The following is a 24,994-nucleotide window of genomic DNA, read 5'->3' on the forward strand; positions in this document are numbered from 1 at the left end:
TTGTACCTGTGCTTAATTAATTCCCTAGATGTATATGGAACAACGTGAGACCTTGGAGTTAAGGGACATGGGTTTCAATCTTAGGTTTGACTCCCTGGGCCACCACTTTGCCATCTGCAAAATGGGTACAGTTAAACCAGCCTCCTGAGCTACTGCTGACCACGTGTGTGACAGAGTCAAAGAACAAGCACTTGGAGATGTTTACGTGTGAATTGTGACCCTGCCTTGGACTCTCTGTGTGATTTTTACTTATCTATCTGTCTGTCTATCTGTTTTGGGCTGCTCAACCTCTCACAGACTGTTTCTTCGCCTGTTAAGTGAAAGGTAATAAAATTTGGGGATAATAGCAACCCTTCTGCAGGGCTACAGTGCAGACCTCACAAGAGCCTGTGTGCAGTGTCTCCGACCTGGGGTCCCCCACGCAGAGGGAGACCCTGATGCGTCGTAGGTAGAAGAGGGGCTTGCCTCTTAAATGCGTAGGCATCTTTTGAGTGAGGCACAGCTTTTACCTGTGGGAGGTCTTGGCCCTGAGCTGCTTTTCCCTTAGCTACCACAGAAGAATTTAAAGGAAAACCTGAAGATGCCCAGTGCCCGCCTCTGCCACAGTCCATGGGGGCCACATTTTTCAAACAGAAACTTGGTTCTTTGCCACTAAAATTTGTCTCCCAGTCTTAGGGGGCTGTGTCCAATATGAAAAAGCAGCATTTCACAAACTGTAGGGTAGCCAGTGTGCATGAATACATTGAAGGCTCTGAGAAGCTCTGGGGAGGTGGGGGCCATGGGAGAACGAAGGTGTTCAGTGCATCTCTCCCTGACTGTGTCTCCTTGTAATGCACATTGTCCTCTTCCCATGGCCTGTTGTCACCCCTTCGAATGCAGTTTAGGAAATGCACTTTAAAATACCTTGTTCTGTATACCTATATTTTAAAGCAAAGATTGTCTGCCCCAGATATTGGTCACTGTGCACTAGCCTCATGGTTTGGGCCACGCCTGTGTCCCACCGGCATTATTCTCTCTTCAGTGTTCTTTCAGTCCATTTTTGAAAACCTTTGAACTTCCTTTCAAAAGGTTCTTTATATCACAGCAATATATGGAAAATCAGTTTCTAAAAAATCTATTAGAAGAATATCTCTGTGTTGGAAAAAAATAAAAATAAAAAGATTGGTAAACCTCTAAAACGATCTTGGAATGTACTGCATTTGGAAGATTCTGTTTAAGTTCCTCTTCTTTGTGTGATTCTTCTCGTTGATGGAACTGTGAGGAAAGTTAGGTCCCACCGCTTTTGAGAGTGGAGAGAACTGCGTAAGTACTCAAGGGCGAGGGGGCAAGGGGGATTTCTGCAAGTTTGTCTCTGTGAGGTTGGTTTCCTGCTGCAGTTGCTTGGGCCATGACAGACGGGGTCTGCCTGACAGACCCCTACCCCCACACCCCCTTGTTGTGTGGTTTTCTCATCATTGGCCTTGTGATGGCTGAGGGTACCCCCCGGTTACACCTCCTCATTTGAGGCACATGGGTGAGTGCTAGCTGAAAGACCAGATCCTTGGAGAGGTGCTAGTGTTGACAGGTGGATCACTGACAGGTCCCAAACGGGGTGAAGCCCCAGCTGCGCCTGGAGCCTCAGTGACTATGCTCAGGACTCAGGACTTCCTAGTGGCCCATGTTACTGGAAGGCCTGAGCCTGGGCGGTTCTTAGCAACAGTAGCATCCCTGCCCCCAACTTTTCTAGGTGGTTTTGTAGATGGCCTGTCAGGTTTGATATTAAACCAACTCTGTTGGTTACAGAAACACTTAGATGTGGTAGGGTGATCTTCAGTTGAGCACGGTCGTCCTAGAACCAAAGAAGCGGAAATTCCTATGAACTGGAGAAGAGGGAGATGCCCTAAGTTCTTAACGGACAGGGTGGCAAACACCTGTGCGTCCTCGATCAGAGCTCTCCTCCTCACAGGCATGCTACGCGTGTGTTGCCAGTGTCAATGGGGTGGAGGTGCCTCCCCCCCATACAGCTGATGGGGTGGCCTGCTCCACAGCAGCTTCAACTTTTCTCCTTAGCATTTTCTCTAAATTTTCTTAGTAAATTCTTAAAGTCTTTAAAAAAAAACTTAAGAGACCTAGGTAGTGAAAGTGTTTTTGGTCTGCAAACATAACTTTGCTGTAGAAGTTTAGGGAACATAGCTGAGCAACCAAAAGAGAAAAAGGCTAAAAGTAGAAGCCCTATGACCTCATCACTCAGGGGAGATACTGTTGGGATCAGGGCCGTGTGGTGTGCACACTCTCTCGTGTGCATGCACACACACGGGGGTGGGGGTGTAGCAAAGAGGCAAGGCGCCCTGGCTCTACAGACACACTACCTGTGAGCTGATGCGCCCAGAGCCCTGCTCAGGCTTTGGTCTTCCCTGCTCACCTGGCCTCTTACCTGTTGAGGCTGACGGGTACCTGGTCGTGGGACTCGTGGTGGCGTGAAGGCGCTTAGGTGGCGGGGGAAGAAATGAGCGAGTCTGCACCACCCTTCCTATATTTTTCACATGCTCAGAGGGCCTCGGAGCCTTTTTACAGTCAGGATTCATTTAGTTAACTAATCCATTCTGTTGTCTGATGAGGTGTCAAATAAAAAGGGATTTTTAATTTGCTAATCATAATAGACCTGTGTAATAAGAATGATGGATTCTCTATGGCCCTTCTAGCTACAAATTAAAGTCCCGTCAGCTGGTTGCAAATTAGTTGTCTAGAGGCTGGGAATTATTTTCTTGGCCTGGTAATATGCTTTTTTTTTTTTTTAGAGTTTATTTTTATTAACAATCTCTGCACCCAGTGTGGGGCTTGAACTCATGACCCCGAGATCAAGAGTTGCATGCTTTTCCCACTGGGCCAGCCAGGTGCCCCGGTAATGTGTTAAGTTTTAAAAAAAATTGTGGTGGGGCAGGAGCTCCCTGGTTTTCATAGCCTCCTGCCCCTGACTCCCTCTTAGTCCTGGATGGCTCTGCTCCTTGGCCTAGCCTGTGTGACTGTAGTGGCCGTTGAATTCCATATTCCATCTAAGGAGAAACACTGTGGGAGAGGATGGTTAGGAGCCTCAGTGAAAGTAGTGGGTTGGACGGAACTGCATGCATACACGTTGTGCCCATATCAGACTCCTGATTTTCCTGTTGCTCCAGAGATGTGTAAGCTGTAACCACTGGGCAGACTGGGCCAAGAGCGTAGAATCTCTTGCTATGATCCTTGCAACTTGATGTGAGTCTCTAGTTATTTAAAAAAAAAAAATTGAACAAAAAGGGCCTCATTTGGGTGTTTGAGTTTTATTCATAAACACTTCCAGTGACCTGAAAGCATTAACTTTCCACAAAAGGCAAACAAGTTCATTGGTACAAAATTGGGATGAATTTATGGCTCCCAGAGTGCTCATCCAAGGGGTTCCATGTACTCTGTACTTTCTCATCATCTTGATGGAGATCGGTTTATGTCAAAAACCTTGCTTTCAATCTGTTACATCTGATTTTGAGATAGAATCTTTAAGACACTATTAAAAGATCCAAACCAGAAGAAAAGCCGCCACTGGAAACCTGTCCGTGCCGGCTGCAGAGGAACAGGGAAGCTGAGGGTTGGCCTGCGTGCTGGGAGCAAACGAGAGCCCGCGCTATAGATGTCGGCACGGTGCACCTGTCTGTCTGCCTAAATGAGCCTGTGTATTCCACCTTGTGGAAGATGTTCTGCCATGAACCCTTGTTAAATGAGGCCATAGAGAGATGCAGATAAATTGCTTTCCCTCGTTTTCAGGTCCTATGTGACTTGAATTCACACGTGGAGACAACACTCTGCCGAGGGAATCCAAGGAAACAAGCTGTACCATCCACGTGTATTGGGGAGTGTTTCCCTCCCCCAGACCTTTCCAGAACTTGTTAAGTCCTTAGCTTCAGACGTTTGCTATTCACATCACAGACGGAGGAAGTTGCAGACACCGTTACAAACACCTGTGAGGGGCTGTCTAGGAGGAGGGAGGCGGGTGATGAAGGGACCCCTCTGTGGTTCACGCTCTAGAGCTGCCGAGATGAGTGTAGCATTCTCAAATGATACCTAAGTGTATGGTAGAGTCTGCAGTTGGTGATGCTCTTTCTGCCGAAAGTACAGAAGAGTAAAATAGCAAACACAGGGCTGAGGTGTAGTCAGATGCATGGAAAACAGTACTGGTGATGGGCAGTCAGAAGTTTTATACCCGAGTAAGTGTGTGACGCACATATGTACCAAGGAGTGGCATTTGCATCCATAAATAGATGGCGTTAGAAACTGCCTGTGTGGTGAATTGTTAAAGGAGATGACCCGGCTGTGGAAAAATTTATAATACCCAGTTTTATAAAGTAACCTATATTTGAGTGTATTGGGGTTGTAGTGACTATAAGAGTGTGGAGGAAGGCTTGACACGTATATACTGGGTTTTCAGCATTGGTTACCGTGAGAAGGGGGGGCGGTGAGTGGAGCAGTGAACAAAGGGAAAAAAGACTTCAAACACAAAAATGAAAAGAGTGTGAAAAATGTTTCATCCAGGGAAAATAGATTTACTGTGTGTGTGTGTGTGTGTGTGTGTGCGCGCGTGCGCGCGCACGCGTGCCTAGAGAGAGGTATGATAGCATAGCTATAAAAATGTCACTGGGATTGATTTCAAGGTGTTGGGCTTTCAGCTGACTTTTACATTCCTGCTTAAATGTCCTCCGATTATTTTGTGACGAGCTCTTAAATTTTTATATTTATAAAAGAAACCCAGTCGTAAAGCAGTTTTCATATTGAGGAAATGTTCTTTCATATTTAAAGGCACTCAGGCTCAAAACCTTTGGGTGGGAGGAGTAGAATCAGAAAATGTGGAAGAGGCAACTCTCCCTGGGGTGCTGATGAGAAACCAAGTTCAAATCCCACTGGAGACTCAGAAAAGCTCTTCTGGGCCTTGGGGACAGAGTGACCTGTGTTTGTGTCTTGGCAGTGTGCCCTTCTTATGACCTTGACCTTGGCCACGTGACCTTAGTCACAGACCTTATCTGTGCCCCAATTCTTCTAAATTGAGAGTACTGTTGGGTCACAGACAGGCATTTAAACATTTGCCAATGAATAAAGAATGAACGGATGCATGCTTGATTCAGTGAAGTCAGGTAGGTCAAGTCTCAGCTGTGTGATACTCAATAACTGATCTTTGTGTTCTTTTCCTCAGCCAGTGTACCTGTGGAGTGAATTTGGTAGAGTAGGGTTTTGATGGAGCCTAGTGGTAGAGTCTTGTGTGGAGGTGGGTGTGGACTAAGCTGCTGCTTCTCTTTATTTTTTTATTTTTTTATTTTTTAAAGATTTTATTTATTTATTCGACAGAGATAGAGACAGTGAGAGAGGGAACACAAGCAGGGGGAGTGGGAGAGGAAGAAGCAGGCTCATAGCGGAGGAGCCTGCTGTGGGGCTCGATCCCATAAAGCCAGGATCACGCCCTGAGCCGAAGGCAGACGCTTAACCGCTGTGCCACCCAGGCGCCCCTGCTGCTTCTCTTTATGACTCAGTTTCCTCATCTGTAAAGTAGGTGTTGTGATGACACACCAGAAGGATTAAACAAGATGATAAAGACCTCGTGTGATGGCCGGGAAATATTAAGTGTTCAATGCATGTAGCCATTAATAAAAAATTAGTATTCCCCAGGTTGAATAGTTGGTTCCTAGAACGTGCTTCCGTAAACGGAGAGAATATTACCAAGTGCCTGACACCGAACAGGCACCTAACAGTTTGACAGATTCAGGTAATCTGAGCACAACCCATGTCTGCATCCTGACTTGGTGGGAACTGAACCAGTTAGCACTTACCTTCATTAGGAAGGAATGGTTGTTACGGGCACTCTGGAATGTGCCTTTGCTAGTGTAGTCTTCTTCAGTGAGGATCTCTAAAACAAAAAATGTGTTAATAAGATGAGCCCCATGTGTTTTTATTTACACAGATTGCTCCCCGACTTAAGTCTAAGTTGCCAATTTTTAAAAATGTATTTTTTAAAAATATTCTTGTACCTGCAGAGAAAACGAGGTGCTCAAAGTCCAACTGAAGAAATACGTAGGAGCTGTCCAGATGCTGAAAAGAGAAGGCCAAACAGCTGAAGGTGAGGGGGAGACTGAGCCTGGGTGGGGAGGGGGCCAAGCTTTTTAATCCTTATAGCCCCTGTGCCTGTCACACAGGAGCCACTCAACATGGGATGAGTGCACATGCAGATGAATTAGAGAATTAGTGCTGGTAAGGATTCTGGAAAACAAATTAGATGTAACATCCTGTTGTGTGTTCTTTCTACATGCATAACTAATGTCCTAAGACTGACTTTGTGGATCACTAGTAACAGTTGTGTTGATTTATGTACTTCGGGAGTTTTGTGTCTGAGGTCTTGAGATGCTTGCCAGGTAGGGAACCTTGCAGTATGATTAAGTCCCATCGGGCCGGTGGTGAATGCAACAGAACCCCAAAGTGGTGGACAACCAGAGCTTTGGAATTAGGCTGACCTGGTTCCAACCCCAGTTCTTGGTAAGTTCCTTCATCTCTCTGTACCTCAGTTTCCCCATCTGTAAAATGGGGTTAGTCGACAGTCCCTATCTCATGAACTAATCCATGTAGATTCTGTAGCATAATGCCTACTATAGGGTAAGTACTGAGTAAATTTTAGCTGTTGATATTAGTCGGAAATACAAAGAGATAGAAAGATGATCACTTGGTCAAGATTGCACTGATGGAGGTGATACCATATGCTTCATTTTCTCTGCATTTTGGCTACAGTTTAACTGTCTTGAATCAACTAAAACATGTCTCCGTTCAGCTGGCAGAAAGGGTATTTCACTTTGGCTGAAATGTCTTGCAGCCTTCAGCTCATCTACCATTAAGAGATTTCCTTAAACACAAATGAACTCTGGGGGTGTCGACATTGTAACAAAGGGGGGGTGGACCCTCTAGGCCCGCAGGTCTTGGGATTCGGCCATACCTGCATTTGAGTCCAGGCTTACCCAGTATAATTTGAGGTGTTGGAGTTATCTTGCCATCTGTAAGTGGAATCATCCCACCAATGGTAGTTGTGAGGATTTACTGAAACAATGTGAAGTTTCCAGTATGGCACCTGGCCTATAATTGGTGTTCAGTAAATGGTGGTTATGTTTCTGTGTAATAGAGGGAGACAGGATTGGAATCTGGATGTGGTTTGCATAGTAATCACAGAAAGGCTTAAATTGTGTTTAAAGCTTTTGTGTTAATTATGGTCTCTGATTGGCTTCAACACATTTGTGATTATTATTAATTTTTTTTTATCACCTGCCTTGCTTCTTTCATAATTGGCCTGGTCTGTAACTGTTACCAGTCTAGGGGTTATCATTGAAGAATTAATCATGTCTTCCTCTGTGGGCTCATCAGTTTTTCAAAGAGATGTTGCTATTATGGCCCTGAATCCATTTTACCATGTGTTCTGTGGGTGTTGGTCTTTTGAGTTTCACTCCCCATCTTTGTTTCCCCAACACCTAGCTTTTGTAGTCGCTCATTCCATCCATGATGTGTTTTGAATGAGTAGTATTTGTCTTTTCCAGGCAGCTTCAAATCTGTTTCCTTTGGACTATGTCACCCAGTGAAGAGTAGGTATTTTTCCTCTCTTTTAATTTTTTGATTTTCCTTTATTTTAGAAAGGTCATTATTGGAGGCTTAGGAGAGCTTAAGGGGCTCATACGTGTATCTAGGGTGGAAATGAACTCAGTCATTTTCCTCTGAATCCCTGGTTCTTTGCCTTGCAAAGTTCTTAGAGTCTGCAGAGGGCAATACCTGGGGGAACTTACTAAATATGCCTGTTCTCAGGGAGGAAGAGCGCTGCTCTTGTCGGCAGTGGTTTCCGTGGATCTAGGATGGGCCCCACGGTTGCACGTCTAGAAATGTGACTCTAATGCACGTGACACACGGGTGGCACCCCACCACCTCCTGAGAAATCTGTACTCCACCTGCTCCTAACTCAGGTTCCGTGCAGTAAGAATATCACACCTAGGAAAAAAGAAGCACTGTTGGGCTTGTGTTTGATCGAAACACCTCAGCACTATAAAATACATTTTGGAGTATGAGCATTATTGGAGTCCTTCCCCCGGCACGTGGGTCCATGGAACCCGCAACGTACAGAATAGCTTTCTGCGTCAGCTGAAGTTGCCTGTCCTGAGACTCAGCCTGGATGTTCTCAGCAAAGCTGGGTATGCGCCTTCAGGATGGTGAGACCGCCCTGGAATGGATTGGAGCAGAGACCGCGTGGAGGGTCTTGTACTTCTTGTGACACAGTCCTTACTGCTGTTCATCACGGTCAAATTCAAGACCATCTACCTTCTCTGGGGGTCATCTGTCAGTGCAAGGTTTGTCTGAAAGTCCTCGAATGTGGACCTTCTGTGATGGGTGCTCTGATGGGACTTAGCCCCGTAGTTCATGCCGTTCACTCAGAAATGCTCGTGAGCACCTGCTCTGTGCCAGGCACCACGAAGCAGCCTCATGAAAAGGTACTCTGTCAAAGAGCTTTTGCCTGATTTTCAGGGGGTGTCCTCTGTTAGTCAAGCAATTGGGGCTCATTCCTCAGTCCCAGCTAGTTGCTGACTCATGTTCAAATCCTGAGTGTGTGCCCTTGTCAGGCTGTGGTAGCTTGGGGCGTCTTGGCCAGGCTGAGAAGGCCTGGGGTGTCTGGGAAGTTGGAGGAGTAGGGACAGGAGAGGTTGGAGAGGGAGAGAGGCCTTTCTCGTCTGTGATTTCCTTGGCTCCTGGTGTTACAGGGGTGGACATAGAGGTGTATACCAGCTTCCCAAATGCTACGTGGAAGTTCAGAATGCATTTTGCACAATATAAGCCTTTTAGTTTGAGGATATAAAGATTCTTTTTATCATTTGGCAACAAATTCTTTACGCAGGTATGAGCGCTCATCAGCAGGGACAAGAGTGAAAATCATTTGAAGCCCCAGATACCTTCAGGGTTGAATATGTTGCTGAGGGTTGTGTTGGGACCCCCACCTTCATTGTTGTGGAAAAATGCCTCCAGGATTAAAATTAAAAAAAAAAATTAAAAATGAACCATTAGATTGTTTACAACATTTAATTTTGTGGATTTTAGATTCAGATTCATATTCTCATCTTTTTTTTTTTTTTTTGAAGAATAGTGTATTCCTTCTAAGAAAGTTGAGGTTTTTTTTTTTAAAGATTTTATTTATTCATTAGAGAGCGAGTGAGTGAGCGCATGTACAAGCAGGGGGAGCGGCAGAGAGAGAAGGAGAAGCGGGTTCCCCACAGAGCAGGGAGCCTGGTGTGGGGCTTGATCCTGGAATCATGACCTGAGCCGAAGGCAGATGCTTAACCGACTGAGTTGCCCAGGTGGCCTGAAAGTTGAGATTTAATCACCAAATATGGAATAGGATTTTGGGTGGCCTCATTAATAGAAGGATTTTTTTTTTTCCCCCTAATGTGGTCTGCAAGTGTGAGGTTGGGTTATTCACCACTCGAGTGGTAGTTGGCCTTGCTGAGATCTGCTTGCCCAAAAGCTTATGCCTTCCCTTGAATATTTGGATCCCTCTCATCCCGGCGTGTATTGTCTGCTCCCCCTCCAGCCTTACAGCTGTGGCATGAGGGCTGCCGCGTCCACAGTGAACTGGCTTGACCCTTAAGCTTGCAGTGCGACTCTTACTGGGTGTTAGATGAGGTCTGGTAAGGAATTCAGACATTTCTCTTCTCTAGCACAGCGCACTGTCCTTACGGAGGGAGAGCAGGGGATCGCGTTCCAGACTCAGGTTTCATCTATGGCTTCACTAAAGTTTGAAACCTAATATGTCAAGTTGGCTGCTTGCCTAGAGGATGGGAGCAGGCAAGCCCACTCAGATACCTGCTAGGTCGTGTCGACAAGACCGGCTCATTCTGTCAAGACTGGACTCATATTAGTCAAGCACGCAGAGAACGATGTGCAGTCAGAAGAGCAGTTCATTCAGTGGTCGTGAGAAGCAGGTGGCGAGTAGACCAGAAGCTCAGACCTGATGCTCAGGCACGTCATTCCCCTGGGCTTGTCAGTGTGGGGAGCTGCAGTCTCCCTTGATGGTGGCCCGTTGACTCCGAGAAGGGGGAACTAGTGAGTGCCTCATCTGTTGAGTGTCGTGATGGGTCCCACAGCGGGTGAGGGAAAGGTCTCGGCCCAGGCAAGCCCTCAGAGATGCTATCACCCTCTGGCCCTTTACGTGGTCCTTTTTCTTTTTTTCCCGGCTTGTGGTTTAACAGGGTTCTGTGCTCGTTCTGTCAGATGGTAGTTGATGGTGAGAGAGGGAACGTGCAGGTGTGGCTCTTCTGTGAGATGTTTAGATATTTCGTACTTGCCTCCTAACCAGGAGTCAGCAGATGCATTTGTTTCAATTTAGAGATGGATCACTAATCATCTCTAAATCTTCTTGTTCCCCCCTCTAGTTCCTTGTAAGACTTACACACAGGACTCTCCAGGAAACTCCAGCTTGACCTGTAGCCATTGTCCCCCTGCCTAACACACTGCCAACCAGGTGTAGACCCAGGGACGCCCCCTTATTAAGGGTTGTCGGGTCTGTAGAATTTTCACCTAGTGCAGACCGAGAGGGAAGAGTCCATGGGGGTAGGTAGTTGACTTTTTCAACAATTCCACTCAATTGAGAATCTCCCCAACCGGTTCTGAGGTGTGGGGAGTGAGGCTGAGTGTATTTGGCTCCTGAAAGTCTCCACAGGGAGACACAGCTGCCGAGAGCTGTGAGGACCACAGCCGAGGCCTCCTGAGGGGGGGGATCCTGGCAGGGCTGGGTCGGGAGTGTGGTGTGGTGAGCAGATACCACTTCCATTGCATCGACCATCCAGAGAAAGAAGGAAGGCTTAGTCTGTCAGGGCCCGTGCATCTTTGTTCAAGGTGCCACTTCATCCTGTGTGTCGGGCCCTGTGCATGGCCCATGGACAAGATGCTCGTGGCCACAACAGTGGGGAAACACGGCACTCCACATGGTCCTAGCAGCTCACGGTGGACGTGGGTGGGTGAGTGACTTCTATGCAAGGACACCGAGGACTCCCCTGCACAACTGACGTAGGGGCCACGTGACCTTTCTCTGACTCTATTTCTTCTCTGTACAATGGGAATTGCAGTAGTGACTTCCTCACCGGGTCAGGGGAACATGGAGGTGGATTAGTACACGCGAAGCACTTAGCAGCCTATCTGACGTGAGGCACTCAGTACATACTGGCCACTGGTGCTAGCTGTGGTCACTACCTCTACCTCTTTCAGCCCAAGGACGAAAACAGTATGTACTTGATGGGCTGTTGTGAGGTTAAATATTGATTAAATGAGGTAGTGGAGAGAACATGCCCATGTCTGGGTCTGGGATCTAGAAGATGCTGTGATAGACGAAAGGATGGTCCCCCAGTGACATCTGTGTCCTGGTGCTCAGGACCTGTGAATACGCTGCCTTAAGTGGCAGAGGGGACTTGACGTGGGTGAGTTGCAGATTTTGATATGGGGAGATGATCTTGCTCTCTCCAGACGGCCCCAGTAATCATGAGGGTCCTTACCAAAGGGAGGAGGAGGGCCAGGGAGGGAGAAGATGCACAACAGAGGCTGGAGCAAAGCAGGGCCCCAAGCCAAGGGGTGTGGGTGTCTTCCAGAAACTGGAAAAGACCAGGGATTGGGTTCTCCTCTAGAGCCTCTAGAAGGAGCACAGCCATGCTGACGGCCTGACTGTAGCCTGTGAGACATTTGGGACTCTTGGCCGCCTGAGCTCTAAGGTGATAAATTTGTGGTATTCTAAGCCACCAAGTTTGTGGTTGTTAGAGCAGCCATAGGAGATGAACACAGGTGGTGAGTTGAACTGAGGTATTAATTTTACCCCCGTTAGGGGCATGGGGACCATCCTCACCAGCGTCCTACTCCTCTTGTGGTGGGAGGTGGAGGTTATGAAGGTAGGGCTTTTAGTCAGAGGTCCCTGGGTGGACAAAATGGGACCTCAGGGGAGATCTGTGGCCTTTGAGTGGCAGCACACGTGGGACAGGAAAGCCCACTGTCCCTGGCACATGCATGGCGTGCTTGTCTGGCCCAGCAAGGGGAGCCCTTGCCCCAGGCACATACTCGCCCCGCCCTGGGGTTGCTGTCACCAGCCCCTGTGGGTGGTTGCTGTCACTGCCTGCTCCAGACACGGGCAGTGCAGCCTCCACACCGTATGGTTGGGGCCCCGCTGTCTGGTGGACCCTCGGTGTTACTCTTCCGGTATGGTCAGTGGTGGCGTGTGCCGCCAAGGAGGCTGGTTTCTCAGTGTCCCACAGGAGGACGTTCTTACCATGTCTGCAGCTCAGCAGAACCTTGCTCGCCTGAGGAGCAGTTACCTGGGAACTGGAGCTGGCTCTCGGGACTGAGGAAGAGAGCTGGGCCTGCCAGGGGCACAGTTCTTTGCTGTTGGGCCGGGAAGGCTGGGGCCGGTGTCTCTCTCTTGTGTCTATATGAGGCCATCATATAGATGAGCTGAGCTGGGTGGCAGACAGGAGCTGAGCTGTTGGAGCCCCTGAATGCCCCTGATCGACGTGACAGTCTAGCCCTGAGCTTTCTGTTACTAAGAGCAATAATTCCACCAGTCTCCCCTGCCTGTTTTCAAGGTTGAGTTGGGTTTTTAGTTCATATGCTCATGGCAAATTGTTAGCTCTTTACTGGATACGGAGTCCATCCTGTCCTTGTGAGGGGCTCTTATTTGTTGGAGTCGGTCTTTTAGATGATACGGTGTCTGGTGTGTCGTGAGGCTTTTGCTCCTGCCCCCCCCCCCCCCCCCCCCCCCGTTAGGTACCTTCCCCTGTCCTCCTCTGCCTTGGCCACTGTATCTTATTCTCTAGTGATGGATCTGAGGCGGCATGCACTTGTCGCTGGCTCCATTTAATTAATCTGTCTTGAGTTCAGGGACAAAGGGAGAAGAGGATGGCCTGTTGCTGGTGGCCGTCGGAGTCATCAGCGGCAAGGCGGGAGGTACAGTGGGAGGAACTTGACAGATGCAGGAGGCTTGGGAGCAATTAAACAAAAGTTGACTCTAAAACCAGAAGAAGTTTAAAAGAAAATAAGAAGTACTTAACCTGTGTGACGCGTTGTGTCCCTGCATGTGGCCCGCTCCGTGATTCCCTGTTGGACACTGCATGTGCTTCATGTCCTCACGGGCCTGTTTCCCTGGGCTCGCGGGAGATAGGACAGGACAGTTGATTCTGTGGAGATGGATGACCATGGGTGAGGGGATTCCTAGAGCCTGCATGTGTCTCAAGCCTGTGGGGTCTAAACCATCGCAGGTTTGGGCCATTTCCACTTTGGTGGCCTCGCATTCCTGCCCCCTTTGTGCACAGAGGCACAAATATCTTGGTCTGAGGCAGGCATTTTGGGTTGCAAGGAAAGCTAGGTCATGACTCTACGTGCTCCTGTCTTGTTGCAGTAGGATAAATGTGGAACCTCATGGAAACATACATCAGATCCCATCACTCTCTTCTTTAACACCCACTTCAGACCTTCTGACGGTGGCCTCCAGTTCTGGCTGTGGTCTGGCTCTTGCCGTGTTCCAGCCCCACCTCCCCCAGCCACCCTGGCCATTAGGCTTTTCCTCGGACGCACCAGACTGGTTCCTCCCTCAGCACCTCTGCAGTTGTCCCTGTGCTGGAATGCTCTTTCCCAGTGTCTACACGGCTGATCCCAGCCTATCAGGCAGGTCTCCACTCAGCAGTCACCCCCTCTCACCGCCTTGCGTCACGTTGTGTCTTCCCACTCATTTTTTATTATGTTCATTTTCATCACAGAGCTCATCGGTACTTCAGAGTGTCTTGATGGTTTGTCCTCTTCGGTTGTTTGCTGTCTCTGCCCCCACGCTGCCCTGTACAAACAAGAGCGAGGACCTTGCCAGCTCTTTTCCCTGCTCTGTTCAAAGTGCCTTGAGCAGCCCTTGACCCGTGGTACGTGCTCCACAAATGTTCATGACATGAATGAAGAGAAATTTCAGAGGAGCTGTTGTAGGACCTGGGCTCATGGCATGAAGGTGACAGAAGACCCGTGGCAGCTCCAGAGAGAGCATCCACGGCGAGTTGAAGGGTGTTCATTTCACCGCCACACCAGCCATGTGCTGGACCCCACATAACCCTTCTTACTCTCATGCCTCGAAGCAGATTCTTCCCAACACGGGTGGTTTTGTTTTGTGTAACTACAGATTGCACATAACTTCCCTTCGCCTGTGGTTTCATCATTCACATTTCTTGACTACAAGAGTTATAAAATCCAATTTTATCTGGCCTAAAAAATTGTTGAGAAGTGCCTGTCTTCAGGGATGTCTTGATCCAGGGGTTCCAACAATAACAGGAGTTCCCCCCGTGCATCCTCCCTCCCCCCATTTCTCAAGTCTGTTTCGTCCTCTTTCTCTCCCTAGTGTTGGCAGTGTGTACTGGTATGTGTTTAACCACCAGTCCTCTGCTGGGAAAAAAGGCATGATTTAGGGTGCTTGCTGATTTTCTGTGGCTGATTGCTGGCTGCCAGCACAGTGTCACTGAGGGCCACGTTGGGAAGAATGCACACGCTGCCCTCCTGTGAGCCGCTCTGCCCCAGCCCTTGTGCCCCACTGGGTGCCCGCTCTCAGGCAGGTGTTCTCACACTGGCAAGGGGCTGCCTAAAGCTCTAGGTTTAATCCTCTCAGCAAACCAGCAGAAGCATGTGCTTCTCTTCACCACCAGTTTCCTTATAAACGGCTCCACCATCTTTTCCCCACTTAGAGCAGAGCAGTGGTTCTCCATCTTGGCTCCACACTGAATCCCCTTGGAGTTGTAAAAACTCCCATGCTCGGCCCCTGGGAACCACTGCCTTGGAGGATCCTGCTTTCAAATGAATGCAATTCAAGGTCAGCCAGTGTGCTACAAATGTGCCAGCAGTCTGATTCCTGGCCAGTGGGTGATGTTTCAGATTAATTGAGGCTCTGTCTTCCATCTCTGATGCAGGTTTGGCCTCAGAACCTGTTTCCACAGAGGTTCCACAGATTACGAAGATGGTGGGTAGCTGGGTCGGGGGAGGGGTGTGATGGAAGGTGTCCACCACTGTGAAGTTAATACGGTACTTGTACCGTGCTCACCCCCGGCTTTGCTCAAGGATCCATGGTGGGTGTCAAGCACATCTCCTTTCTTTCTCTAGTCTTCCCCTTCCCCTGCAATCTTGGCTCTTCTCTTTCGTGCCCAGCATGCCCTCCCTCTGGGCGCTGCTCATGACACTTCAGTGCTGTCTGGCCATGTGCCCCCTTCCTGACCATTCCCTGATCTCTGATCTTCGCTCATCCAGTTTCCTCTTCTGGAAGTGCCATTTTCCTTCTCCCTGGTCAGGCCAGATGTTGCATTGATTATAAGAGTCAGCTCTTCTCCTGTCACCATAGAAATCTAATCCTGATCCTTGAATTTGCTAAACTCCTGTTGCACTTAAAAGCAACAGCCAATCTCTGGCATTTGATTGCTCACTCTCATGAGTTTGTAATCCTGTCTTTTGGGTATGAAGTCTGTCTGACCACACAGAGGATTATCTGAGACTTACAGACTTAACTCTTGTGTTTGTGTGTGTTGTCCAAGTGCACAATAGGTATGTGATAAAACTTGTTGCCAGACTCCATCCAAATAATCTTAGGAGTGATTTCAACGTAATAGACCAGCTGGTATAGATGGGAACAGCATCAGCTGAGGAAGAAGAAAAGTTAGGGGAAGTGATTTTACTTAAAGAGGAAGAGAAGAATTGTTGGTCTCCCTTCTTGCAGGAGTGACCCACACCACTCTGCCCATGGCGCATGGGTGGTCCCACCTAGATGAAAAGGGGTCTAGGGACTGTTGTCTCTGTCTGGGTTGCTGCTTCCCTACAAGGGAAAGGGAGTAGGGGCTTGTGCCAGTCATGCTGGGTACTCATTTGATGCATGTGGTGTCTGTCTTTGAAGCCAGGGTCCTTAGAAAGAGATCTCCTACTCAATATGCTTATTTTGGGGCTTACACCCTTGAGAGTCTTAGAACTCTCCTTCAACCTTGCTTGATAACTTGCAAAGGTCTACAGTAGAAAGTGTCCAGGGGTGCTTGCATGGCTCAGTTGGTTAAGCGTCTGCCTTCTGCTTAGGTCATAATCTCAGGGTCCTGGGATCGAGCCCTGCATTGGGTTCCCTGCTCAGTGGGGGGCATGCTTCTCCCTCTCCCTCTGTGCCTCCCCTTGCTCACATGCTCTCTTTCTCTCTCAAAGAAATAAAATCTTAAAAAAAAAAAAAAGTCCAAGAATGTGGCAAAGACACGTCTGTAAGAAATATTGATTGCTTTGTCAGTCATTAATTGGGATGAAGAAACCATGTTGTACCTACCCATTGTTGAAAGATGTTTCTGGTGTCCCCTGCACGTCTTGGCTGGGTGATGGTAAGAAAAGATGCCCTTGGATTCACTCAACAGATGTTAATTGAACACTGACCATGTGCCAGGCACAGTTCTGGGATACTTCAGGGAATGATGGGTACAAGCTCTACCCCTGAGCTGACAGCTTTGTGGGGGAGACAGTAAGAAGGTAGACAAGTAGGACATTATAAATAATTCTCTAGGAATCACCTGGAGAAATCTTTGGTTGACAGAAAAGGTCCTGTCCATTGGGTACCTGGGAAGGTGCTAGACCGTGTGCCAGGTTCTTAGCTATGGAGTCTCTGCAAGGTCGGTGCTGTTGTTGGGAGAAACCAAGGCTCTGAGAGATCGATGTGCTCAAGGCCACCGTGTTAGGGTTCTCCAGAGAAGCTACTGCAGTGTACTTGTGTGAGCACACGTGTGTGTACATACACACATACATACAAACGTGCATATGTGGAGATGAGTGTCTGTGTACAGGTCTGTGCACACGGACCTGCCTACATCTCCGTCTGTCTAGACTGGATTGGTTTATTTTAAGGAATTGGCTCATGCTGTTGTAGAATCTAGGAATTCAAAAATTTGCAGGAGAGGCTGGCAGGCTGGAGACCCAGTGAGCAGTTGATGTTGTAGTCCTGAGTCTGAGGCCATCTGGAGGCAGGATTCCTTCTGGGGAGCTCAGTGTTCTAAGGTCTTCAGTTTAAGGCCTGCTCCCCTTCCATTGATTGACTCACCACATTATGGAGGGGAATTTGCCTCACTCAAAGCCTACTGTTAAAATGTTAATCTCCTCTAAAAAAAAAAAATACCTTCATAGTGGCAGTTAGACTAGCGTTTGACCAGGTACCTGGATGCCATGGCCTGGGCACATGGACATGTGAAATGAACCATGACAGTCCTCTGCCTAGAAAGAGGCCAGGCCAGTGTTCCAGCCAGGTCTAGGCTGAGTGCGCGCTTTCCCGGCAGCCCTCCACCTCTGTTCTCCTGGCAGTGTCCTGGGTGGTAGGATCTGTTGCATCGTCCTGGTCCTCAAAGGTGGTGGTGTGTAGCCTCTGACCAGGAGCTGCCTGCCTGTGTGGGACAGTCTGGGGCGGAGTGGCATCTGCCCCTTCACTTTATCCAGGGAAAGCTCTGCTCCCTTCCCCTCTTCTCCCCGGAAGACTGAAACCTGATCGTGTGCCCCCAGGCACATGGGGAGCCGGCTCAGAGCAGGAGGGCCTCGGAACTGGCCATCAGACTTGGGGAGAAGCCACTTCTCACTAGCGGTGGAGACTACGCCTGCTACTGGCATTTCTTTTCTTCTTCCGTGAAGGCTCCTCCCTCCCCAGTGCAAGGTGAAGAGGCGCATGGAGGGAGGCCACACCAGAACACAGGGGTGAAGGCCAGGCTTAGGTTTTCCAGGTGTTGAGATCTGGGTGGAACCTCTGTGCTTTGACTGGTTCCAGATTCTTGGAGTAAGTTTTTATCTCAGAGCTTCAGTGTGTTCGTTTGAGGAGCATAGATAATATTGCTGACTTGATGCAGTCATTTAAAGTTTCAAAGGGATGACATATGTCAAGTGCCAGGCAACTGTTGATGTTATTTTGGATTGGAGAAGGATTTTGAAGGGCATCCAGGCTGCAGAAGGTCACAGCACATTAGCAAAACACCTGTACATTAATTTCTGAAAGTGGGTGAATAATTGTGGTGATAATCATAGAGTAAATCTCCTTGAAAGCTTTGCAGTCCTGGTAACATTTATGTGATGAGCTGGTTTACCGACCTTTAGATAAATACATCTGAACCGGTAGCTTAGTGCCTGGCCCCTGAGGCAGTGCTCGGTATGCAGTACCCAGGGAGCCATTCCTGGGACAGGGGCCCAAACTGATTTTTTAAAAAAAAAATGACAACTTACTAGAAAAGTCTGGGGAATAAGGTACCAACTCCTGATGTACTCACCACCCAGATTAAACAGATAATTTTCCATATTTATTTCAGATCAATAAAAATAGTTAAGTTATAAGTGTCATTTAGGATGTCCTTACTGATGATGACATCCATATGTTTCCAGATGAACACTGGTGGCCCAGCTTGGGTGGCCTGCCTCACTTATGCTAATCCGGACGATTTCAGAAGAGGGTTAGAACTTGGCTCCTCACATGCCCGCTGCTGGAAGGGGATGAGGTGGGAGCAGCTCCACCCAACACACTGGATTGACAATGGGAGGGGGGCAACATCCCTGAAATGAGGATGGGTACTGGTAAAGAGAGGATGTTGGGGAGAAAAACCCAGATGGCTGTGCAGCTGGAGTGACGTGGGAAATGTAGCATCTCTAGGATTTTTGTTTAGGAGAAGTTTGGTGGTTTTGTTGGGTAGGGGTTTGGAGGCATTTTCTTTCTTTCTTTTTTTTTTTTTTTAAAGATTTTATTTATTTATTTGACAGAGATAGAGAGAGCCAGCGAGAGAGGGAACACAAGCAGGGGGAGTGGGAGAGGAAGAAGCAGGCTCACAGCAGAGGAGCCTGATGTGGGGCTCGATCCCAGAACGCTGGGATCACACCCTGAGCCGAAGGCAGATGCTTAACCGCTGTGCCACCCAGGTGCCCCTGGAGGCATTTTCTTGACACTGCATCCGCATAGCACATGCTCTGTTTTTGTTGAATTTGTAGGTTCATTTGGGCTGGTGTATCAGGTGGACTAGGTTTGGCTGCATAAAAACAAAACAAAACCCAAACAACAGTGACTTCCACAAGATTTTTCTCTTATCTAGCGCAACTCTGGAAATACAGGGTCTCATCTAGGGCTAGTTTGATGCTTTTATGATCATCAGGAACTCAGGCTGCTTTTTCTTTGTGCTCAGCCATCTTCAGTACATGGCTCTTTATCTTCTTGATTACCTCATGGTACCCATGGAACTGGTGTTCCAGCCATTACATCTGTATTGCAGGCAGGTAGAAGTAGGAAGTGGGGAAGGACAGAGTGTGGATTGCACAGCTGAATTCTATAAGGTTTTAAAACTTGAAGGATAATCTTGATTTAAGGAGCTTCTCAGGATATCCCTCCTCCATAACTTCTACTTAGAGCTCTTGGGCCTCCCGTAATTGCAAGGAAGGCTGGGAAATGTGATGGCTTAATTGGCACATAAAGGAGGGGTCATGGATGTTGACTAGACAGTTGGCAGTCTCTGCCCCAGGTGGTTTTGGGGAAGGTAAGGCTGATGGAAACTCTGTGGCAGAAGTTGGGGGAGGGGGTTGCCAAAGCTCCTCGCACCCCCCAAACCAGCCCTCAGTGCCGTCACTGTTGAGAAAAGCTTCATCAAAGGTACAGGGGTCATCACTGCAAGAGGATCTGGTCCCGGTTTCTAGAAGTGCTCATGTCTGTCAGGGGACTGCCATAAAGGATAACGTTTTATTTGCTCAACTTGATTTTATCCTCTTCAGGATGCTTTCCCCTTCTAAATCATTGCAAGAGCGATTGCCTGGAAATACCAAGTATTGATTCGTGATTTTTGTTCATTTCTTTTTTATTGTTTGGTGGGAAATGAAGGCCCAGAAACAGGGCAGGAGCACTCGCGGGGCTCAGTTCCCTCCGCAGAGGCCGAGGCCCAGGCCAGACATGTATTTATCATTGTTGCTGTCCCTTTTTAGGGCCGCCTTAGTGTTGGGGTTGTTGTCGTGCAGTTTGTCAGTCAGCGTCTTGTTTGCTGTCCACGTCCTCTCCTTCCAGGAAGCTGACAGGTGGCTTGTTTTGTTAAATGCCACTTTGGTTCTGAAAGCTGCGTTACAGTTTCTAATTACAGCTTTCATCAGGCATCTGGTCATTGTGCTTTGCTGGAGTGGGTAATGATGCCTTGTTCCTCGGATGAGAGTGACTTGTCTTTATTTTTCTATTCGGTCCAAGAAAAAAAAATTGACATCCTATAAAGAGATGAAGCTGACCTCTCGATCTGGGGTTATTGCACTGGTTTACGGCCTCAATTTCACCTGCGTTTCTGTAGAAAGACACTCCCTCCCCCCACCTCCTCCGTGGAATGCCTGGTCACCTGTGTGCCTTCTATTCACTCTGTCTAGACTCTCCCTGCTGCCCAGCACACCCCTATTCACAGGCATCACCGCCCCACTGTCATTCCCTCCAGCTCTGTAGTATTGCTGCCTATTTTGTACTTTAAAATTTTTATTCCTTTCTTTAGTGACATAATCAGTAAACACGTACACCAGGTTGTGTACTCCTCCTGAGTAGGGACGGACTTGATTTTGATGCTTTTGTGCAGCCAGATTCGGAAACAGACGCCCGAGCGTGGTGGTGGGGAGCAGCTGGTTGATGAACGAGAGAAGGAATGAATGTAGTCAAGCCCCCGTAATAACAGCCAGTGTGGGTCAGGCATCCTATGGCAGGCCCTGCTGTAACTGCTTGATAGGCAACCTTCCTATGATGCCAGTACTATGACTGTCCCCGCTGTGCGGGTGGAGGAAGCCGAAACTTTAAAAGGTCAGAACATGCGGTGGGGCCACACGGGATGCAAGCCCCTGCCGTTCCCTGTGTAAGTATCTGATTGTTGTTACTGTCGTCAGCACGGCAGGTAGATGCTGGGACAGATCGTTGGGGTCCTGACACAGAAGTGAGTAATGTACGGTGTGTACCCCTCCGGAGCCCACACACTGGGGTGACTGGGTGGGCTCCAGGAGAGGGAGCAGCCAGATTTCTCCCAGCCAGCCAAGCCAGTGGGCAGATCAGGACGGGATATGGACATGGAGCCACGCGCCGGGCTTCCTGGGTGTGCTCCACCAGAGTAATTGGGAGGTATTCTGGGTCTGTGCTGCCCCTGAAACTTCTCACTTTGCCACTCTCCCCATTACCCTTCCATTTCTCTCTGACTCACAATCTCCTTTTTCCTGGAACCTGATCCCTCCAAAAACACACCTTCCTTCCCCCAGGTGGAGCCAATTAGGCCAAACTCCGCTCTATCTTTAATTACTTGTGCCTTCGTTCGCATCTGGTTTCTCTCATTATCTTGCCATTAGCAGAGTGCAGGGGTCCCACTGCTGGGCAGCCAGGAACGGTGCCTACACAGTTTGAGGCCTTGCTTCTGTGCTTTTGGCTTCCTTCTGAGGAGTAAAATGAAAGATTTGGAATAGACAGTAAGCACACGTACACCCATGGGCCAAAAGTAGTCCGCTGAACTGGTAGCTTGCCTAAAAATTGTTTTTCAGCAACTTTATGGTTGAACAGCAATTTGTGTTTTCTTGTTAAAGAAGAAAGCATATTCATTGTAGAGAATGTAAGAAGAACAGATAAGCAGAAAGGGAACAAAAAAGAAAAATCATAAGCCATCAGGCATGACAAATATTCTGGAATGTATCCGTCTGGGTAGGGACAGCACTTTGCCGTGTGACCTCTCATGGGCGAAACCCTCCCCCACCTGAAGAGCTTAGTGATCTCTGACCCCATATGACACATGGACCTTGTGGTCTTAGAGAAAAACTGATGGCATAAAAAAACCCCACACACGATAAATAATTTAATAGTAAAGTCAGGCAATGGTGCAGAACGACTGTGAATTACATCAAGTATCTGTCAGTGACCAGTCATGTGAGTGCCGGGTGCCAGGGAACGGGGTTTGATGGGATGCGGGCTGGCTGCTTGCTGTCTTTTCTCCTGTCTCACCTCGTTTCCAGAGTAGAGTGGGACAGCATTTGCGAAGGCAGCCTGTTCTGGAAAGTGTTAGAACGTGAAGGTGAGACCATGGGTTTGGCCCAGAAAGTCCTAGTTTTGCCCTTTGCCACCAGTGTGACTGTGGGCAGGTTACTTGGCCTTGATTTTTCTGTCATGGTGTTTCATTTTGGGTAGTCTCTATTGCTGAGTCTTCAAGTTCACAAACCTTTTCTTCTGCATTTTGCCCATGACCTGTTCATGGGGCCACACGGAGCTGCAGGGGACGCTGGGAAATAGTCTCTTTGTTTTCTGTCCTGATGGTCAGGTGCCCAGTGAAAAACGTTGGTGTTTTCTTGCTAAAGAAGGAAGAATGGCTTTTAGGGGACACAAGCCGTTTCTGCCATGCTTCTGAACTGGCAGCTACTCCTCTTTCCCATGAGGGAGGTCGTGGTGCTGGCTTTGCCAGAAGCGGCAGTAACCGGGTCAGTTTCAGGAGAGAAATGGGAAAAGTAAAATGTGAAAGATGATTTCTGCCAAACGCTTGAGAAACTGCCCCTTTTGGAGTGGTAACAGGAGAAACAGGAGTCCTCCTCCTCTTGATCTTTACCCAATAAGGTGCCAATTTCTTGGTGTCCCGTGCTTATTTGCGCTGTGAATCTAGGGTGCCCTTGTAACGTGCAAGATTGGATTGACCTTGGATAACTGGCCTGTTGATAAGCTACTGGTCTGTGCTGTGAAAATTGGATTAAAGTAGAAATGAGACTCGAGTGTGAATCCTGACTTAATGCTCAACTGGTGTCCTTTTGGGATGGCGTCCACTCAACCACTCCACCTGTAAGATGTGGATGTGATGTCCTGGTACAGTGAACAGTTTCACAGGCCTAAGTCTGAAACTACCCTTTCGATAGGCTTTGGTCTCCAATTGGGAGGGGAGAAGAAAATTAATCTGCTTGGTTTCCCATGACTTGGTATTACTCTTTCCACTTTTTTTTTTTTAAGGCAATTTGTAACTGGAGAGTTCTTTGTAGGACACTTGGCATCCAATTAAATATGAATAACAGAATCCTTTCTGTTATTTGTAATAATTAAAAAAAAACGGTTAAATGTATTAGAGAATTGATTTTAGTGAAGTCAATCACTACATACCTTGTATTTTTTTCTTGTTTTTTTCATAATTGAATATTTTGTTGGAATCTTAAAGTTGAGTAATATATGCTTTTTGTAAGAAACCCAATGATACAGAGATGTATGAAGTTAATGTCACGCAATCCTACCCATTTTAAACAGCCAGAATTAATTGATGTATGTCAGCTTACACAGATCTGACAAACATGTATCTCTCCCCCACCCCACAAGAATTTGGATTACAGTCTCTATCAGAAATTGGCCCACTATGGTCCATGGGCATGCCGTCTGTTGGTGTAAATAAAGTTTTATTGCAACACAGCCACAGCCAGTTTTTATGTATTGTCTGTGTGTGATTTCTCGATAAAACAGACTGTTGAGTAATACAACAGAGAACAATAAGGTCTGAAAAACTGAAAATAGGTACTGTCTGTCCCTTTAAAGAAAAGGCTTGCTGACTCTTGATCTACTTGGCCTTTCTTAGGTAACCGTATATCGCTTAATAGTCATGAATCTTGCTGCAGATCTGAGTCTGTCTTATTAATATCTTATTAGAGTCCATCATGCAGCTGTGATGAAATTCTATTTTTTTATTTTTAGTTTTTTTTAAAGATTTGAGAGAGAGGGAGAGCGAGCATGCGAAACGGGATGGGAAGGGGCAGAAGAAGAGGGAGAGAGAGTCTCAAATGGACTCTGCTCTGAGCACTGAGCCCCATACGGGGCTCCATGCCAGGACCCTGAGATCACGACCTGAACCAAAACCAAGAGTCAGATATAGAACTGCCTGTGCCCCCCAGGTTCCCCAGCTGTGATAGAATTTTAAAGATAATTTTCCTATAGACGGCATTTAGGTCGTTCCCAGGTTTTTGCCGCTGCAAGTGGTGTTGAAGTCAACCCCACATACGTGTCCTTATGTCCAGGGGCTTCATGTTGACGAGAAAGATTTACACAAGTCCAGTCACTAGGTGTAAGCCTGAGTTCTATGCTTGTCAGTTGCTTTTTGGTTTAAAACCAGTAACAGAAGAGGTTTTTAGTCCTTTTTGACTATGGCTCATGATAAGAATGCTGCTTGTAAGTGTGCACTTTCATGTCTTAAGGAATTGGGAGTGTACCTTCCTAGAATAATACTTAACCTTTACTATGTGCAAAACATTCTTATGTTTTATATCCTATTCTATTTTTTTTTTTTAAGATTTTGTTTTGAGAGAGAGAGAGCATGAGCGAGGGGGAGGGGCAGAGGGGGAGGGAGAAGCAAACTCCCTATTGAGCAGGGAGCCTGATGTGGGCTCGATCCCAGGACCCCGGGATCACGACCTGAGCCAAAGGCAGACAATCAACTGAGCCACCCAGGCGCCCCTACTCTATTCCATCTTAACAAATAGATGTGACTCATTATTTACATTCTCCACCCCACTAAAGGGATGCAACCCATAGTTTGAGAAAAATCATTTTATAGAAGGGGGTAATACTCCAGAATCTAGTAATCCAGTTAATACGTTCAGTATTTTCTGTGTTGGTTAAGGCCATTCCTCTCTTCTTCCCTTATTTTAAGGTATAAACATTATTTCTCCTACTGAAAAGCCTTACATATTTTAGCTTATGTTGTTTTTATCCTTAGTTTCAAGGTGGGCACAGACCATTTTCTTTGGAAATGGGAGTTGTCCTTTGGTCTTCATGGTTCCCTGAACAAAGTGACTTTAGGGGCCTTGCAGCCATGCATTGTGGGTTTCTGGTAGCCAGGCCATCTCACAGGTAGTTGTCCTGCCTTGGATTTTGCCCAGTCCCTCCTGCATGGATCCTGATCACCCTCTGACCCCAGCATTCACACACGTATCGCCATCCGCTGCCCCCGCC

The 24,994-nt window shown here is 47.7% G+C and overlaps 1 protein-coding gene across 2 annotated transcripts in view; it reads left to right on the top strand.

The window, feature by feature from the left end:
• The window catches only part of SNX29 (sorting nexin 29), a 511,081-nt gene that overhangs the window by 187,427 nt on the left and 298,660 nt on the right, over positions 1-24,994 (top strand). For both annotated transcript variants that reach the window (XR_006411828.3, XM_026520303.4), the window contains exon 14: positions 6,027-6,109. Coding sequence is in view for 1 of the 2 variants with exons in the window: in XM_026520303.4 (XP_026376088.1) it covers positions 6,027-6,109 (83 nt within the window). In the remaining variant the exon portion in view is untranslated. The remainder of the gene's footprint in view (positions 1-6,026; positions 6,110-24,994) is intronic.

Source organism: Ursus arctos, unplaced genomic scaffold (genome assembly GCF_023065955.2).
Source record: "Ursus arctos isolate Adak ecotype North America unplaced genomic scaffold, UrsArc2.0 scaffold_2, whole genome shotgun sequence".
NCBI classification, from domain to species: domain Eukaryota; kingdom Metazoa; phylum Chordata; class Mammalia; order Carnivora; family Ursidae; genus Ursus; species Ursus arctos.